This window comes from Netta rufina, assembly GCF_964035555.1.
Source record: "Netta rufina genome assembly, chromosome: Z".
Taxonomy (NCBI): Eukaryota; Metazoa; Chordata; class Aves; order Anseriformes; family Anatidae; genus Netta; species Netta rufina.
In genome coordinates this window covers 57070931-57091287 of record NC_140126.1, presented here as the reverse complement: position 1 = coordinate 57091287, position 20357 = coordinate 57070931, and the positions used below count along the sequence as shown (strand labels likewise).

Here is a 20357-nt window from a genome sequence, read left to right as displayed (position 1 = left end):
AAAAAGTCCTTTGCATTTCCATAGGAAAGAGAGTGTAGGCTGCAGCAATGCAAACTGTGCTTCCTCCAATGCACCAGATGCAAATTCAAAAGCAGCAAACAGGACTGAATTTCTATGCCAGTTTAAACTTTGGCTTACTTTCAGAAATGACAAATTAATGCCAACATTTTACTCATGTGGAACCCACTTATTATGTCTTGCACAGAGACCACCAGTTAATTCAGCATTTAGACATGTTTACGCCTACCCACCCGTCATTATGTTGCTACATGCGAACATTCCTGAACTTTATGGAATAATGGATGATTTAACACTAGAATAAACTGAATCAAAACCACTCATGAATAAAAATCATACCCATGCTTCACAGCTTGCTTGCTTCCTTCAGATTTATCTTTGTTAAGAACATGAACTACTCTTCCCTATCCCCCACTATTCTCTTGCTGCTTGAAGTTTCTCAGACCATTACTAGCCTTTCCTCTTTAGTCTTTCTTCATGCTTTCCACCATCTATTTCACGACACGCACAAAAATAGCTGTGGTATAAGTATTATATATATGGAGCTCTAAAAATAAATGTCACAACTGTCTCTTTTGTAATTTTGTAGGGAGAGAAAAAAAAAAAAAAAACACAAAAAACTATGAAATATTTAATTTTACTTGAGTTTGGGTTGATGTTTTAATCCATTTATGAAAAAGCTAAATCATATAATGATATTTTTTGAGCAAATCAATGTACTAAAACAATATGAAATCACAGAGTACATAAATAAAACCTGTTTCTTTTTCACAGTGAAAGAAATTTTCATCTAAAATGTTTTGCCCAAATCTAGGTCCATAATGCCAATACCAGATGAAGATACAAACAAGATTTGTGAAGATAAGGGGTTTGCAACAGAGTACTATTACATCTAAAAGCTGTTTTAACTATAAGGAGCTGAAGAAGTCCCCCTACAGAAAATACAAAGCTTAGTGGGGTCCTAAATCTAGTCCATTTCCCCCATGAAGAAACTGCACCGAAAGGGAAACAAACAAACAAACAAAACAAACAAAACAAAACAAACATACAAACAAACAAACAAACAAACAAAAAAAACAACAGAAAGTCAGAAACAGATCCCAAAGCAAAAACAAAAACAAAATAAACAAAAAAACAAAAACAGGAAAACAAACAAAAAAGCCAAAACCAAAACCAAACCAAACCAAAAACAAAACCAAAAAACACTTACTGTCTTCTTCAACATTTTGACGGCGTAAGGTTTCTGGGTCCCTTTCTGCCTGCATCTGTAGACAATGGATGTAGCCCCACTAAATTAAAAAAAAAAAAAAAAAAGGGAAGAACAGTTGTACATATGCCTCTTTGAATATGTCAATAAACAGAGTTGCCTAGCTGAAACTATGTTTTCTACTTCTTCCAGCTTGGGCAAAAATACCTTATTTTTCCCCACAGATACAACCAAAAATATGGTCTAAAAACTGTTCTCTGTCAAACCAGTGAACTTCAGTGACTGATTATTCAGCCAACAGAACTGTAAGATCTCAAGGTGCCTCTTCGTCATGCCTTCTATGGATCCTGACGTATCCTGACATCCTGGATGACTCTTTAGGGCAGCAAGAAACATAACCTGGTCCAAAATATGTGGCAACCTATCATGTCTTTTTTAAGGCAATGCATTTGCAACAATCATTAGAGATGTTTTCTTTTTTCTTGTTGTTGTTGTTTGCCAACCATTGATGGCAGTAATGGTGACAGAGACACAAAAGAGGAAAAGATATAAGTATTGTGCTACTTCCTTCCTGGTTGCCCAAACAGACACATAGAGCACCAGATGGACCAAGCAGTACTTCTGTTTTAGTGGGAACTGAAGGGAAAAATCAAATTACAAATTACACCTTCAGGTCACCTTCAAGGCTTACTTGCTTGAATGTGTTAAATGTGTGCACTCAAAGTTATGGCACTGCTGGTTGGAAGACACTTTTCTGAGTGGGAGGTTGAGACCTCTCCAGAGGTCTAGGTCAGGGCAGTCTTAGCAGCTTTACTTGTTACCTTCAAGGAAGGGACCTGTACTCTATGAATTTGGTAGGGGGGAAAAAAACTCAGGCTAAACTGTAACACTTATAAAGGATTCAGATAACTTTATATTCTACCACATTTATGCTTAGATGCCTCTAAGCAACCCAGTGACAGCCACCAGTAAAATGGAGGCACTAAAATGCTACATCTCAGCACTGGCTTTAAGGCACTTTTGGAGCCATCAGCAGCACGGAGCACATGTGCCAGAGCAAGGAAGCCTGTCCTCAGGAGATGTGCTAACCTCTGTAAGACTTACAATTCCCATTAGCTGCAGATTTTCAAGTGTTGTAGTTTAACCCCCAACAGACAGCTAAGTGCCACACAGCCACTTGCTCAAACTCCCCACGTGTGATGGGGGAGAGAATCAGAAAGGAAACAGTGCAAGAACTCAAGGGTTGAGATAAAGGCAGTTCATTAGGTAAAGCAAAAGCCACATGCACAAGCAAAGCAAAACAAGGAATTCATTCTCTGCTTCCCATTGGCAGGCAGGTAGTCAGCCATTCCCAGGAAAGCAAGGCTCATCAGATGGAATGGTTTCTTGGATAGACAAGCGCCATCATTATAAACACCTCTCTTTCCTCCCCACCTTCTTTCCCAGCTTTTATTGCTGACCATCATTCAATAGGGGATGGGACATCCCTTTGGTCAGTCTGTGTGAGCTGTCCTGGTTGTGTCCCCTCCCAGCTCCTGGTATACCCCCAGATTCCTCACTGGCAGGGCAGCACCAGAAATTGAAAAGGCCTTGGCTCTGTGCAAGCACTGCTCTGCAACAGCTAAACACATCAGTGGGTTATCACCACTGTTTTCATCAGAAATCCAAAACACATCATCATAGAAACCTCTACAAAGAAATTATCCCAGTCAAAACCATGATATTAAGCTAGAGGGTACTGGCACTATCATACACAGCTTCCTGAAAAACATACACAGCAGAACCTCATGAAATGAAAGGATATCACATAGACCATGCAGCCAATGGCACTGCAGATCTCTTTCAGTCAGAAGAAACCCACACTAGTATAAGAGACAGCCATGAGATACAGCATGACACAAACAGCTTGCTTTTGAACACGGTTCAGACATGTTGACTGTATGAATTAAGCTGTCCCATGGGGTTTATTATTCCGGATATGTTATTTCTATACAAAAACAGCTTCTATGCTACTGCCATGCATGCTCTGCACTTCCTTCTCCTCCATATGGGCACAGGTGCTGAGTAATGCTCTACACAGGCATGTCCAAGTGAGCACGGGAGTTGGTACCTGGCTGAGAAGATTTATTTCAGGGAAAACCTCTTCATCAGGAAAGGTCACCTGCTGTAAGGTTTATGCAGCTCAGTCATCTGAGGGCTTGTGTACATCAAACACACATAACGTAATCTTAAACTCAAATGCTAAAATGATTTGTCTCTCATAACGGTGTATTGATAAATGTGTGGGAGTACTGCAAGCCTCAGTGACTCCCAGAATCATCACATGAATTTAATTAGATCCCTCCTTGGCCAACTCTCAGAAGACTTTATTTAGCAAAAAAGAAAATAAATGAAAAATTAATGCCATATTAAAAAAATAGAAATAAAAATCATGTCTTAAGGACAACCAAAAATGTTGAAAGATAAAATTCTAAGGACCTGCTATGATAAAGTTTGTAACTCTAATATTTTACTCCAGCACTGTAATGGGGAATTCACTACATAAACTGCTAATCACTCCTATATGCTACTTATTCAGAGTACAATATAAACATTAAACTAATTGATCTACGTATGCTCTTGTTAAGTAGGCAGCAAACCTTCTAGAACTGACTTGATCAGGTTGAAGACACAGTTAGGTAAGCTTTGCAGCTGATTATCCCAACAGATAGATCATCATTTCTGCACCCATCTCCAGGCATTCACTGTGGCTGCTGTGACTGAGGGCAATCACTGCCAGTCAGTAATGCTGTTGTCAGTGTTTAATTTACTTTTTTGTAATTTGGCTCTGCAAAGTCTTGCCCAAGAATAAAACTCTGGCCACTAGTACACCCCTGATGATTTTACAGAACAGGATTCATGATGGAATGGACAGCTAAACCAGCAGTGGTGTATACTGGTGTATCGCAGGCTCAGTTCGGGAAGGACAGCATCCCATGGGAGGGACCCCACAGGGAGCAGGGGCAGAGAGGGACCCTGAAGAGGCAGTGGAGATCAAGCATCAGCGACTGATCCTTCCCCTGCGCTGCTCAAGGGTAGGAGGAAGGAAAAGATGGGTGGGGAGAAGTTTCTTTTTCTTTTTTTTTTTTTTTTGTCTTCACTGCTCTAGCTTTTTACTAATTGACAATAAATCACATTAATCTTCCCAAAGCTGACTTTTGCCCATGATGGTAACTGACAAATAATCTTCTTGGCCCTCTCTCAGCCCAAGAGGTGTTGTTTTGTTTGTTTGTTTGTTTTAGTTTTTCTCATCATATTTTCTCCCCTTTTTCTGTTGAGGAGGGGAAGTGAGAAAGCTGCATGGTGGTGCTGAGCTATCTATCAGTGTGAAACCACTGTAGGGTGGCACGGCACTGCCTTTAACAGTTCGTCCAAATGTACCCAAAGCCAGGGGAGTGTCAACATAATCTTTGAGAGGCAAATAACAGCACTAAGAAACAGATACTTAAGAAGGCATGTCCAGGTAAGCAGCTTGCCTTCAGTCTTTTTAGTCACTTTTAATAACACACAGAAGAGGCGAGTTTAGAAATTATGCCCTGTTGTAAAGATTTCTGACAGCATGTCTCTGGAGTTCTAATCTGGGGACAAAATGATAAGATACCACAAGACTTGGGAATGGTTTTAGAGAGATCTCCTCCGGTTTATGAGCCTATGCTGTTCCAAGGAAGAGGTCACTGAGCTAATGGCTGACACCACCTTTCTCCTCCATGCCAGAAAACAGCACCAACAGTCAGGAACAGGATTTCACCACACCTGGTGCAAACCTTAGCAGATAACTGTTACTACTACAGACCTTACTCCTTGTCTTGTTGGTGATAAATTGATCTCCTTGCTTCTTCCCATTAAAACAAAACAAAACAAAACAAACAAACAAAAAAGGTATGGGGATGGGGAGAAAGCAGCCTGCAAAACTTAACAGAAATGTGCAAACAGAACTGTCTTGTGTAGAGTAGTGCATTTTAGTTTGCTTATTTTGGCTTCCTACACTGTGAGCCTTTTGCTGAATCAGCACATGTAGTTTTCCAGAGCCTGTATGACTTGGGAGGTCACCACTGGGAGGTCACCAGTATAATCAGAGTGATTCAAGGCTCCATTACCCGGAGGAGTGAGGAGCTTCAGTGGCAAAAACCTCATGTGCATCTGAAGAGCTGAGAGCTGGTAACAGGAGAAGTCTCTTGCTCTCATCTTGAGCTCTTCAGAATCAAACCGTGAATGCAAATAATAACACCCTCAGAAGCTGGTCTGGAATTCATATCAACTAAATATTTTGTTGATGTTTTTGGTCAGGAAGCAGAAATATGTAGAAAGCAAAAATTATTGTGGCAACATACATGCCACTTTCTGTAAGTATGTTCCACTATATCAGAATGATAAATGTTAATACTGATACCATAACTATCATGCCAGCAAATACCAAAGCTACAGAATATTTAATCCAACAACATGAGCAGTTTCAAGAGAAGAAACTGAGAGGACCCTAAGCCCAAGCAGCTAATAACCATTTGCAGACGTATATTGCAGTGTGTGATTGACAATGAATCCATTTCCAATTCAGCCTAGAAACCAGAAATTAAGCACCCCATACATCAGATGAATCCAACCACAAAAGTACTCACTATATAGCTTCAGATATTCCTAACAACTCTTCCCTCTTCATAGCTTGCAAATATGTACATACATATCTTTATGTATACAAGGTATATATACACTTACAATTATATGAAGTATATTTCTGTAGTTGAATGTGTATTTGTTTACTTTTAAAGAAAATTATGTTTAGAGGAATACCCGGTTACCACCTTTTTCCTTGTAACTCTCTTCTCTGTACCTATCAGGCTGCCTGAATTCAGAGCATAAGTTATTTGAAGTTGGCTGGAACAATAAGAAAAAAGGCATACTCTTGGAATATTTAGCTCACCAAATTAGAGAACAGTAAAAATTAGAATTCCTACATTGTTGAAAACATCAGCATTCTCTTTTACTGACATATGTGTTTCTGTCTGGAAAGTTGTTTAATGATTCTGTAAAATATTTACTTTTAAAAGTCCACATATAATTGTGAACATGCACAAGATGAAAAAAAAATGGAAAGAAAAAAAAAAAAAGGAAAAAACACTGTAATATATGCTATGCTAAATAACTGGGTTTCTATGTCTTAACTACTTGGTCATAATAAAAACATTTGCTTCCATGTCATACCACCTACACCAAGACCAGTGACAACTCATGAAAAACTTCATGATGTGCCTTACATGAAACGAATCACAGCTGCTACACAACCCATTTATATTACCACAGAATTAGTTTTCCTGCAGTACAAATTCTTCAGTGACATGATAAACTCACTCAGCCATTAGTCCAAATGATCACTTAAAAGTGTTAAAAAAAACACTTAATATATGAAATCAGAATAGAACTTGTTGTGTGACATCTCTATGTGTGTTGTTTTCCACCTATGTTTGAAAAACATTTTAAAATACTAAAAATCTATGTGTGCAACTTTTTGTATTCCCTCCCCTCTCAATTCAAAATGAGTATTTTGAATTATTTTTCTGCATATTTACCTTGGGTTTCATTGAATTCACAATTATTTTAGAAGGACACTATTTTAGAGATTGAAGTATTTTAAATGCTTAAAGTAAGTAGAACAGCAGAGATGGTTATATGTATGCTACATTTGGTTGGCAGATACCAAATATCAAGTGGATAGCAGAGAATGTGTTCATCAGTGCACACAACAGAGCTGGGCTATGGTAAAAGAAGAAGAGGTGCTTGTCCTCGTATGAAGGGCAGGACTCAGCAACCTCCAAAGGATGGACTTGCTAAGCTGGTGAGGTTGTCATGATGAGATTAACACCTTTCACTATAGAAGAGGGTAGAAAAAAGTGGAAAAAACACTTACACAGGTCATTAGAAAATAAAAAGAATTAATAGGAATAGATCCAAAAATTAACAAGGAGTTTGAAAAAAACTGGGACTTAAAAAGTCTAAAGGGAACTTAAAGGAAACTTGCATTTTGATGTCCTCAGACACTGCAGTTAATCAGCACAGGGTAGCTATTTAATCTGCATATCAGAGGTAAACCATGATTGACCCATGCGGACGACTGTTGGATGGCAGGGTCTAGTTTCCCTGTACACACAGGCAGCAGGGCGGCGGAGCTCTGCCTGTGCTAAAGAGATCAGACTGCAAAGCCAAGAGAAAAGGAACAGTCACACTTGAAGTACACGAAGTCAGAAATGGAAGCACAGATGGAAGACCCATGGAGGACGTTATGGAGGTGGAAGAGATGAGAATTTTCAAGTAAAGACAATAAAGGATAAAATGGATTTTGAAGAACCAGGCTTGGAATCATGGGGGAGACTGGCACAGAGAGAAAACAAGGCAAGAAAACATGCAGAATTTGAGCCGGTTTGGTAAAAGCTTGTTACCTCCACCCTAAACCACCAGCACCATAAGTCCTTCTACCTCTGAAACAGGAGAAGTAAAATGAAACCGTCACACATTTATTTGGTCGCAGGTAGGAAGGAAGGGTGAATTCCTAGAGCTGCAGTTTTTCTAACAAATCAAACAACACTGTCAGTATTTCCATTAGAAATAGAAAAATTGGTCCTTTTAAAAATAATTCAGCATCTTCATATCACGCTATCATCCTTGGCTTTATACTGCATTTTGAATCAGCTCAGTACAAATACACTCCCCAATGTAATCTCCTCTAAATTTCATTTGGATTAAATTCCTTAAGTTCTGAATTGATTTTTTAAAAATACATTAGTTTGTGCTTCATGCAGTCAAAGAATGATTACACAATTTGATTTGCCCAATGAAATTAGATGAAAGAATGAACAGTCCCAGGAAAACCATGCCTAATGCAGAGCCAGAGAAATCTGTGCTGCCAGAACTGAAGTAACATTAAAATTCAGTATCAGTTCCCATAAAGAATACTACATTTTTATACAGCTTACAGAATTTTGTCACCAGGATGGTGGTCAGTTACTGAAATAGGCTTCCTAGAGAAATGGTTGATGCCCCATACCTGTCAGTGTTCAGGAGGCATTTGGGCAATGCCCTCAATAATATGTTTTAAGTTTTGGTTAGCCCTGAAGTGGTGATGCAGTTGCATTTGATCTTTATAAGTCCCTTGCAACTGAACAATTATGTTCTTTCTTTTCTAAACATATTTTCGAATGAATATTACATTAAATATATATATATATATATATGACGGTATTACTATTTTCTGCATTTTAAAAATCCCATACATATAAATTCAGAAAATATCTCAACTCACATTTCATGTGAATATTTATCAAAACAATCTTCTGAGCAATTATTAAAGCACTATTCAAATCTGATCTAAAATCTTCTTATAAACTTCACTCTGTATATGTGTAGGACTTGCACACAATTCTGTGCAGCTGCAGCCCTACCTTTCCCCTCATTATTTGACAACTTGTAATGAAAATAGGAAACTTCAAAAAGTGAACATAATGTGGGGGAAAAATAGTTTGAGCTCCCATCTTCTATAAGGAGTAAAACTAATAATTGAAGAAAGCAGGGCTGGTAGAAAAAAAATAGTAATTCATACTTCAGGAAAGAAAAGCTAATTGAATTTAATTTTCAGAGCTCTGTCTGGTTTGATTTTTACAAGAAAGGAAATCTACACCCTTTCAGATTTTGATACAATGAATTTTAGCTGTGGTGCTGACTTTCTAATATCTAGTGTTTTAGCCATCAATTCCTGTTAAGGCTGACTCTCAAAGGCAATGCAATGGACCCAGATGGTATATTCTATATTCAGACTTCACTACATTGTATAGACAAACAAAAATTGCTTTATATAAGCACATTCCTAATAAAAAACACATGCAGTTCTTAAGTGAAAAGTAAGCATACTAATTTTCTTGAACCCATACAATCCACAGGTAACAATATGTATAGCTGTAATCCCTTGGATGTGGGTTAGTTTGGCTGGTGAATTAATTAAAATGCAGCAACCCAAGCCACCCCTGCTGAATTGGCTGGACTAGTAGATGATAATTCCTGCTGGGGCTGGGGCAGTTTATTTCTCACTAGTTGGGCTATTGTATGAAATTTATAGAAAGAGACCCCTATCCCTCAGGGATTCTAAACACTTCACTACATCTGGCATTATTACCTGTTAAAACAAAGGATATCCAGCTAGGGGTTAAATTAGCTGCATTCTATAGTATTCACATTAACATTAAACTCTTTCCCTCACCTCAAATACTATTTCTTGTGTCTCTGTTTACCTGCTGGGCAAATGTTGAGGAGTAGAAACAGACCACCAAAATAGCATATTTTAAAGCGTCTTGTGAAATCTGCCTTTCAATTAATGGAAAAATATAACTGACCCAGGCTTACTAAAAAACAAGTTTCAGAAGCTCGCAGATCTTCATCTGAAAACCTGGAAGAAAATGTCAAATACAGTGAATTTCAGAGGTTCACTACACATACATCCTGAATAATGCTTCAGGATTTCTGAAATGCAGATACAAGGTGATGATCAGAGCACTTAATACTGCATTATGGAAGACAAAGGTATAAAAAATACTGAAGGGATTCATTCTTTTTCCTTTAACCCCTTTAAAAAAATGGGTTAGTCTGCACATAATAATTATTAACTGTGTTTCTAAAACAGCAGGGGTATTCTCAATAGCAAAAATAATTTCATTCAAAACTGAAAAAATCTTGCAGCTGGAAGTTGGCTGAAAACCAGCTTGTAACAGCATCAGGATTATTTTTCAACATGTAACTCCTGCCATGCAATAGATCCAGGAGATTATTGTGAATATTTTATTTAGAACAGAGTTTTCCATTGAGGCTGCTCTTCTCTTTTTAGGCACAAAAGAGTAGTTATCTACTCGTGTTCAGGCCGTTCAATGAAATACAGAGAAAAGGAAGTAGAAGAGAGGACCCAGTAAACTCCTGCTGCTCCAACAGATTCTCATCCTTAGTCCTAAACTTTGGAAACACATGAGCAAATACTCAGAACCAGTTGCTACTACCTGTGCAAGATGTAGAACCAAAGCCTTGGGCTGGCAGTCACTATGCATACTCTCACAGCTACAGATTCTGTGCACATGCCTTCCATCTACACAACATGCCAAACATCTACTGACCCTCCCTACGTGACACACAAAGCTTGATAACTGACAGAGCTCCTGTAGAAGTATGTATGACTTATTTTAAGCACCTTTTACACCATTGGCTCACAAGCAGTGAACACTTTTTTTTTTTCTTCTGAGAGACACTAATGACGAATACACATTCTATTGTCATTGTTTATTTATTCTTAAGTAGGGTATGCATCAAGGAGCAAAAATTTGTATTTAAAACAAACAAACAAAAACAAACAGAAACAAACAGAAACAAACAAACAAAAAAGCTTTGAAAGTGAGACCTTTCCTTCTAAGCCACTGCAGAAAAAAATGCCCGTTTTCCTCCTGTGACACATTCCTTCATCAGGCTATATGCCACTGGAGGAAGTGTTTTAAGCAGCCTGTACTTTGACCATGTGTCAACATCATTGATTACTGTTCGTCATCATGATTTCCAGGGGCAGAAGGCAAACAGACATTCGCACTAAATGACAACAAGTGGCAGCGCAGCTTCAGACACCCTGTAGTGATTCTTGGAGAACAGCACATTTTCCTGGTCAATGGAATGGAAGCAGAAGGAAGGCTATGGAAGTTGACTATGAGCAGATTGCTCTGTATAGAAAAGAAGTTACCTTTCTAAAATCAGATGGGAAAAAAACTATTTATATCTACATATCAAAACTAAGCTTTGATCAAAATTTTCTACCAACTGATCTAGGCCAAATCATTTCCAGGATTCTGCAAGCTCTTGTGCTCATTTTGGTAAGCTACACAGCTTTCTATGTGGAGGCTCATGTTGTGCTGAATCATCAACACCTATGCAACAGCTTCTCAGCAGTAAGCTGCTTTTGCCAGAAAGTTTATGTTCAGTGCCAACACAGGACCTCATACCAGAAGACAAAGTTTAAATACACAACAGATTTAAAAGTTCATTGGCTTTTTTCTAGCTACTTCGAGTATTTTCTTCTTTAAACTGTGTGGGACAGCCATTTCTAATCATAAGAGTGAGAGCCAGGCAATGCAAAACAGTTAAGATTGTTATATTTTGCTAGTGCTCCCTAAATGAATATGTTTTATAATATTTTGCAATTTCTGATCACACGTATGTATATTCTCTGTTAAAGATACAGTATTTTTAAGTAAATTTGGGGGGTACTGGTTGATAACTGGCTGCATACAAGCCAGCAGTGTTCTTTCTCAGTTGGCCAAGAAGGCCAACAGCATCCTGGCTTGTATCAGAAATAGCAAGGCCAGCAGGACTAGGGAAGTGATTGTCCCCCTGTACTCGGCTCTGGTGAGGCCACACCTCGAGTACTGTGTTCAGTTTTGGGCCTCTCACTACAAGAAGGACATCGTGGTGTTGGAGTGTGTCCAAAGAGAGGCAGTTAAGTTGGTGAGGAGTCTAAAGAACAAGTCCTGCAATGAGTGGTTGAGGGAACTGAGGTTAGTTAGCCTAGAGAAAAGGAGGCTCAGGGGAGACCTTATCACTCTTTACAATTACCTTAAAGGAGGTTGTAATGAGATGGGGATTGGGCCCTTCTCCCAGGCACCAAACAATAAGATGAGGGAAAATGAAAATGGCTGCAAGTTGCATCTGGGTAAGGTTTAGGTTGGATATTAGGAGAAATGTCTTCACTGAAAGGGTTGTGTGGCATTGGAATAGGCTGACTAGGGAAGTGGTTGAGTCAGCATCCCTGGAGGTCTTCAAGAAATGTGAAGATATAGAACTTAGAAGCATGTTTTAGTGGTGGAATTTAGTACTAGGTTAAAAGTTGGACTAGATGATCTTAGAGGTCTTTACCAACCTGAATGATTCTATGAGTCTAAAAAAATAAATTGAAATAACAAATTTTCCATAATGTCGCTTTTAATGTGCCTTTTCTAATATTTTTAACAGTCTAAAAAAAAAAAAAAAAGCAACTAATTTGCCACCCTAAACCATCATCATAAAAATAACCCAATAAAAAACCACAGTAGAAAGAGGAAGGTGCAGCAGTGAGCACAGTGATATTAAACAGAAAAACATTTAAAAAACAAAACAAAACAAAACAAAAACAAACAAACAAACAAACAAACAAAAAACAGAAAACAGAAAAACAAATTTTCTGGGAATATGAAGATATCAGTAAGACAACACACTCTGCTACCGCTTGTGTCAATGGGGGGCTTAATTCCATCAAAACAAGAAGATTTGCTGTTCTTGTTAGTCTGGTGTGTGAAGGGCAGCTTACTTCCAGTGCGGGGGAGGCATCCAGTGAGGTGTGACCTCCCAGTCCTATAATGCCCTCTATTTTTAGCTGGGCAGACTTCACTGCTGGTGGCCAGGAAAGATCAGAGCAGGCCTATCCCTTCCCTAAGTACTGGGCCTCTGATGGATGTGCAGGGAAGGGCGTGGGGTCAGTCCTGAGTCATCCCCACCCAAGTGGCAAAGCAGGTGGGAGGCTGGGGCCATCGCATCTCTCTCCCCAGTTACAGGAATGCCATGCACAACCCTGTGAAAGCTCATCAGAGGTTGAGGCCCACTGCATGCACTGTGCCCGCCTTACCCCTCAGACATGGGCCCTCTGCAAGAAAAAGCAAACAAAAAGCACCAAGTTACCGCTCTTGCGAATTCATCATTTAGCAACTTGCTTTAATGTTTCTCCAGGGACTGATGTAAGCCATACAGAACTACAGTCTACGTGCTTAATTGCCCTGCCCTCCACCCTTTCTTCACTCCCATGTATTTTGCTTTTATTTCTAGCCTTTTCAGACCTCTTCTCTGTGTTGTCAGTTCTCAGGAACAACAGCTAATGGCTCAGGTTTTGCTTCAGAGAGTTTTTTTCTTCAGCATTTTGGGGTGAACTTCACCAATTTACCACCACCATCAGTTCTCCTGATATACCTAAATACCCTCACATCTGTTTTGTTTGGGCATTCAGTATTCTTTTAATCTTTTATGAAGACCTCAGCTTTCACTTCACAATGTTTTATTTCCTTGTCCCACCTATTAGGTAAAGACCTGTTGTTGTTGCTCTTTTGTTGTTGTTTTTTGTTTGTTTGCTCATTGTTTTTTGTTTGTTTCCTTTTTCTGTTTCCTCACCCTCCTAACTCATTTCTCAAATCTCTTCCCTGGCAAATGTCAACAACATTGAGCCTTCATCTTTCCTCAGTCCTAGAGCTAGTGCGGTGTCCTCTGCTTTATATTATTTATTTATTTATTTTCTTTTTCTGACTTTTTGGTGAAATTCTGCTTTTTATCTCCCCATTATTTGACAGCTCCCAGTACAGATATTTATACCTACAGGAACTTGAAAAGGATTCACAGCATGACACAGAAATCATTCCTAGTGGTGGTGATCACAGACCTTCCTTATAACTAATGATGAACACATTCAAGCAAGTATATGTATGAGTGACATATTCAAGAATATGTCGCTACGACCCGACTTGAGATAAGGAAACCCTTTTCTGTAACTACAAGTGAAATTTCTGTTTTCCAGGAGAAAAATCCAGACTTTCTAGTCCATCAGCCTCTTTATATTATTTTTGCTTGAGGCTCCCTATAGCAGCCACTGAAAAAGCCACTGTTTAACCAGCTATACTAGAGAGAGACCACAGTTTCCAATGACTGCAGTTTCCTTTTTTAAAGAGTGGGGGCTTTTTAGCTGTCAGACCTGGTCTGTAATTCAAGATAATGATTCTAATCCAATCTATGTCAGTCTGAACTCACATACATGAAGAACTCAGCACAATGATGTATTACAAATTTAAAACTAAATTAATTCTTTCATGTTCTCCACATAGTACTGAAACTTTAAGCGTAACATACTCTAATGACGCACTTGAAGACTAGCATTTTCAACCTGTATTAAGAATGTAAAACAGAATCACATTTAAGCTGTATATGGAACATACTCTCTGTAGGATTTACAGATTCCATTTATTTATTTTATTTATTTATTTAAAAAAAAAAAAACATATTCATGAAAGTTCCCCAAGTACTTTAGGTTTGGAATAAACAGTGCTGTCAATTACGCCCATGCATAACTTACACATTTACATGCACCAAGTTATGGCCACGCAATTGGCTGTTGATGTACACATGCTGCCCATGCCTACCCTACAGCAAATGCCCTCTGAAGCCCATGTCAGCCACAGCTTGACACTGAACTGCTATGAGATCTCTGAAGAGACCTGTGTTGAACAAGCGTAGGCAAAGTATTTGACACAGACCTTCTTGAGGTTGATCACAGATAAGCAGGCATTTCAAGAGTGCTGTCCAGGAACACTGCACAACTCTGTGTATCCCAAAAAGAGGTAATCAAACACTGCATTCATATGCACTTATTTTACAGTGGCAAGAAATAAGGCTACTACTGTTATATCCTCAAAGTAGAATCATTGTTCAGTGTTGGAACTCACAGCAAAGCCCATTGAAACAATCAGAAGCACATTTACCCTGTCAGGGGTCAAATTTGTGTTAATGATATTGTGACATACTATCCTATCCTATCTCAGAAATTAGGGTCTCCCTAATTTCTAAGGAAAAAGCAAGAGCTACTTTTAGCACTATTAATCCTACCCTGGATTCACAGGGCAGCTGCAGACCTAAGCATAGACAGAACCTGTGTGTGCATGAGCTAGTCTTGCTTCCGCATGGCGAAGTCCTTCAACATGCCAAGCAACCCTCAACAAAAGCACTGCTCTGCTGACAGTATATAGTGCTGGGCACTTATCAGAGGCTTTTCCTTACAGCAAGCGACAGTTAGGCATGCTAGCCAAATGAAACCAAAAAACAGTGAGGGATTTTTTTTGGTCTCATATTATATATAAATGTTAACAGAATGATCCCAGAATTATGCTCAGGAATAAGAACCAAGCTGCCAAAAGGCATCACATACTCCTTCCCCAAATTGGTTTTATTGATTCTTGGAAAGAAAGTACCCTTAATGAGATCTTCTGCACTGCCAGCTACTGAAGTCATCTACCCAGGAAATAGTGAGGTTCATGTGTCCCTAACTGCTGCTTCAGAGTGGAGACTTGTGTACCCAATTTTCCAAAACTAGCCCAAAATTATAATGATTCTTTTTTGAAGATTTAACAATTTTTAGTATTCATTCTGATCAGTAGTCTGTCCATCCAGATTGATTAATAATGAATTTGTAGTGTTTTTGCATGCAGTGCAAGTGTCTAATTAATAATGCCTTGCAGAAGATACATCTTTAAGTTTTAGCATATGTCCAATATATAAAGAATTTTGGCAATGTTAGATTTCCTAAAGCTTTAACTTCAAAGTATACTGTAAATTTATATTACTTCTTTGATCCTGGGGAAAAAAGAACACATACTTTTTGAGGTTCACTATAATGCTGACTGAGAAGTTAATCCAATTTTACTTATGGAGTTCCTTTCATTCTTTCCTTTTGCCTCTGTCTGTAGTCTTTGAAAATACAATCCAGCCCTCACCCTCTGATTTCATAGTAAACCTGTTAGAAGTGAAAAATTTGGATATTTAGTCATTAAAATCTAGTGGTTTTATTCACTAATAGAAAGAATAGAATAATTAGTTGGAAGGGATCTACAAAGATTGAGTCCAACTACCTCACCACTACAGGGCTAACCAAAAGTTAAAGCATATTAATGAGAACATTGTCCTAATGCCTCTTGAACTCTGACAAGCATCAGGCATCAACCACCTATCTAGAAAGCCTAATGTTTAACAACCCTCACGGTAAAGACATTTTGCCTAATGCCCAGTCTGAACCTCCCCAGGCACAGCGGTGTGCTGTTCTCGTGTGTCCTGCATCGGTTACTGGGGAGCAGAGACCAGCACCTCCCTCTCCCCTTCTCTTCCTCAGGAAGCTGTAAAGAGCAACAGTCTCCTTTGAGCCTTCTTTTCTTCAGACCAGACAACCCAGGTGTCCTCAGCCTCTCCTCACAGGTCATACCTTCCAGCCCTTTTACCATCTTTGTTGTCCTACTCTGGATGCATTCAACCATCTTAAAATCCTTTCTATACCGCGGATCCCAGAGCTGCACACAATATTCAAGGTGAGGCCACACCAAAGCTAAACGAAGTAGGAGCATCACTGCTTTTGACTGTCTGGTTGGTGATGCTGTGTTTAATGCAACCTTTTAATATGGCTCACCCCCTTGGCTGCCAGGGCACACTGCTGGCCATGCTCCTTTCTGCTGAGCTTCTCTCCAGGCACTCATCTCCCAGCCTGTGCCTGTGTCTGGCATTTCTCTGCCCCAGGTGCAGCACCTGGCATTTCCCTTTGTTGAACTTCATGTCACTGTTGATGGCCCAGTGCTCTGATCTATCCAGATCCCTCCGCAAGGCTTCTCATCCCAGCAGAGAGCCAACAGCACCTCCTAGTTAAAATCATCAGCAAACTTGCTGAGAATGCATTTCACTCCTGCAACCAGACCATTGATAAAAATGTTGAGCAGGACCAGCCCTAGAATTGAGCCCTAGGGAACACCGCTCCTGACTGGCCACCAGCCAGATGCAGCCCCATTCACACAACCCTTTGAGCTCGGCCATTCAGCCAGCCCAACACCCAGCATAACATGTAGCTGCTCATCTCACAGGTGGACAATTTGTCCAGAAGGCTGCTGTGAGGGACACTATTCAAAGGCCTTACTAAAATGCAAAATGCCTTCTTAGTGTTTTCAGAGGTATGCTAAGCAACACCATATCACACTACAACCAAAAACACTGGCAAGAAAAACTAGATTTGTCTGTTTTCCTGGGGAAAAAAAAATATTATACAAAATAAAGCCATAAACACAGAGCCATCAGAAGAACATTGCTAAGACTTTTTTTCTAGTATTTACAGGAAAACAGAAGTTTTTAATACAGGCAATTCACTCAGACAGTTCTCCCGGTAGAAAAGAAGTTTGATACTCTTTAGAGTTCACAGAGAACCTTAAACACATTCTGCTGCTGCTCTGAGAGGTTAGAAAGACTGTCTCTCCATTCAGAGACAGTAGGAATTTGAGGTAGGACATAATGAGTGAAGAGAAAGGCTATTGTGTAACTCAGCCACAACTGTGGACATCTGGTACAGGCCTGAAAAACGGTTTAGGTCAAAAGTGGGACATGCTGATGTCACGCAGTTGTACATGTAGACAATGGCTCCACAATTTGGAATAATATGCTAGTTTAAAAAAAAAAAAAAAGGACAAAACGTGCTCAAAGGAGCCTAACATTAAAGAATCAGACCTGGCATGACAGCATAGAAGAATGGTGTCATACCTGTCTAGCTCTATCTGTTAATCTTTCAGATATGTAAGTAATTAATTCACTCCAAAACAAATTTTATTAACAAATGTTTCTATCTGTTATATATTCTTGTTTTTACATAAAGCTAGTGACATGCTATTGCTAGCCAATTTGGAGTTTTATGTCAAGTGTTTCAAATTAATTGCTTCATTTCTCTGTATTTCTGTCTCTGAATAGGAACCTTCAAAGCCATTGTGTCAATTCCCTTGGGAAAAAAACCTGGTGCCTGAAAAACACTACTATCCTACATTTTTTCTGTCTCTGGATTTCACCGTGTAGCTGCATTTAGCCAGCTAAAATACTTTTGAGGACCTCTTTTTTTTTTTTTTTATGTAGTAACATAAATGTAAAACTTATCTACAGGGCAAATTTGACATCAGCAACACAGCAGGATTAGGACTTAATTCTGTAGTGTTGTAGCATCAAATCTGTACGGATTGGTAATCACAGCATTAAGTGTATATCATCATTGTGCCAAAATAATTTAAAAAAGGGTGTCTTTCTATAGCAGCATCACTCTTCTGACATAGGACTACTAATGCACTAAAACAAAACAAAACAAACAAACAACAACAACATCATCAAAAAACAGAAGAGGGAAATGGAAAAGAAACAAGATACATCTATGGCAAAAAATCCTTCTCATCAGAGACATCACAAATAGCTCCAGAAAGACCTGGACTTACTGTGGGGACTGTTTTGTAGTGTTGAACTACATTCACAGAAGACAAGTTATTATAATTAAGTAAATTTCCTGAAAAAATGCCCAGAGACAGAAACTCTCTTTGTTAAAACACATTTATTTGTACCAGTAAGAGCTAGTCTGTATCAGGGACATGATTATCTGAGAAAATCACTTCCCCTTGCTATATTATTCTGGCATTTGTGTCCTTTGGGGAAGTCAAGTTAGAATGACTTTTTAAGAAGTGACAGTCAGCCTTTCTGAAAGGTAAAAACCAAGGTATTTAAATACACATGCATTGCACCTCTAGTGAAAATCACTAGTCTCTGATACAACCCATCTGCTAATCTTTCAGCAGAGTGGGCCTGGCTACAGGCAGAGAAAGCAGTGCTGCTACTGCAGAGATACTCAGATAGCCTGGCCATATGGTGAAGCTCTGCAGAGAGAAAGAGGGAAACAAACTCAAAAAAGGTCACCCTGACTCAGAAGACCCACATTTCTCTGTCTGATTCATTTGGGTCATTAAACAGCTCTTGGTTTTGGTCACTAGATCACTCTCAAGGGGTAAGCACACAGGGCAAATATTGAGCTATGCTCAGCAAATACTTCAGCATATACATTTTTGTTGTTAGTTGCATATCCTCCCTCTCCTCTCAATAGAAATGAAAGAAATGGGACAGATGGAATCAGACATTTCCAGCGCATTTATTAGCACATCATGTATCACTAAGAAATTTGAGGTACATTTTCAATTATCTCTTTTTTCTAACCACATAAGAGGAGATTAACTGTATTATTTCTATTGAGTCAGACATTTCTCCCTTATTGAACTCATTGGAGACCATATTTCCCCTGCTTGGGGATCTAATATTAATTCACTAAGTTTCATGAGGCTCCATTACCTTGTTCACTGTCCATGAGTTCAAATGAATTGTCTTCACTTCATGGATGTATAGTCAAGAGCAGAAAACACAATCGTTAATTCTTAACACTGCAAGAAAGTGAATCACTTCTTCACTGTAGCATATAAACTAAAACATCTCACCAGTGCACAAGAACTGGAGGAAGAGTGCTTTATATGCATGATTTTTAGCCAGAAATTATTTCATCCTGCATTTAAGAGAGAGCAATAAATATTACAAAAATGCTCACATGAGCCACAAGAGAGAGAGAGACTAGGGCAGTGCTTTTTATGAAAGTGCCAGCATACCCAGGCAATATACATTTTTTATGTTTGTTCCATTTACATTTTCAAATACTGAATTATTTCTTCTCTCAACTACCTCCCCCCTCCAAAAAAAAAAAAAAAAAAAAGGTAATCTAAAGAAACTTTCCATCACCTTGTTTTGTGATTTCCTGGAGATTGGTCTTACCACAGCATACTGCCTCCTAGTAAATGTACATGGACTTACGACAAAGAATGTCCCCTTTCACATCAAAGAACATCTCTCATGGTCTTGTAAGGGCTCATGGATAATTCCTCAACTTCTGGTAATTTCCGTATGTTACACTATGAAAGTACTGTAAAAGAGCAAGTGCTCTGCATAAAAAATACACTGGAATACACTGCCAGATCCAGGCTATCCACAAAACCAGACAGAGGGCACAGCACAGCCATGCTGATGCATCCTCTGATGAACACAGGACCTCTGAGGCTTCAGCATGCCACCCACACTTGGACACGACACCGTTCTGCAGGAAAAGTACACCATACCCACACTGGCTCCTGAGATGAGTTGTTCAGTGTTGAATCAACCTAGCCAGTAAGTTTTTCCCTGTTAAGAAAACTGGGCAAAGAGGAAGTCATCTTTAAGGAAAACTCAATAGGCATTCAGACAGTACTCAGGCAGTATCAAGCTATCAAATGTTTTAATAAACCATGGTTGGAAGGAGAAAAAAAATGCACAGCATGCTGATTTCCATTTGCAAGGTAAGAGAGAAAGGTAATGTGCCTAGCTTTAGTGAAAATTAAAACCTAAGCTGAGAAAGTCTCAACCATTTAAATCTGAAAAAATATAT

At 39.0% G+C, this 20357-nt stretch overlaps 1 protein-coding gene across 1 annotated transcript in view; it reads right to left on the bottom strand.

Annotated features, from left to right (window-relative positions):
* The window catches only part of CAMK4 (calcium/calmodulin dependent protein kinase IV), a gene marked incomplete at both ends in the record, with an annotated part of 157510 nt that overhangs the window by 83540 nt on the left and 53613 nt on the right, over positions 1-20357 (bottom strand). Inside the window, one exon of the mRNA XM_084305542.1 lies at positions 1229-1307. Coding sequence (XP_084161668.1) covers positions 1229-1307 — 79 coding nt within the window. The remainder of the gene's footprint in view (positions 1-1228; positions 1308-20357) is intronic.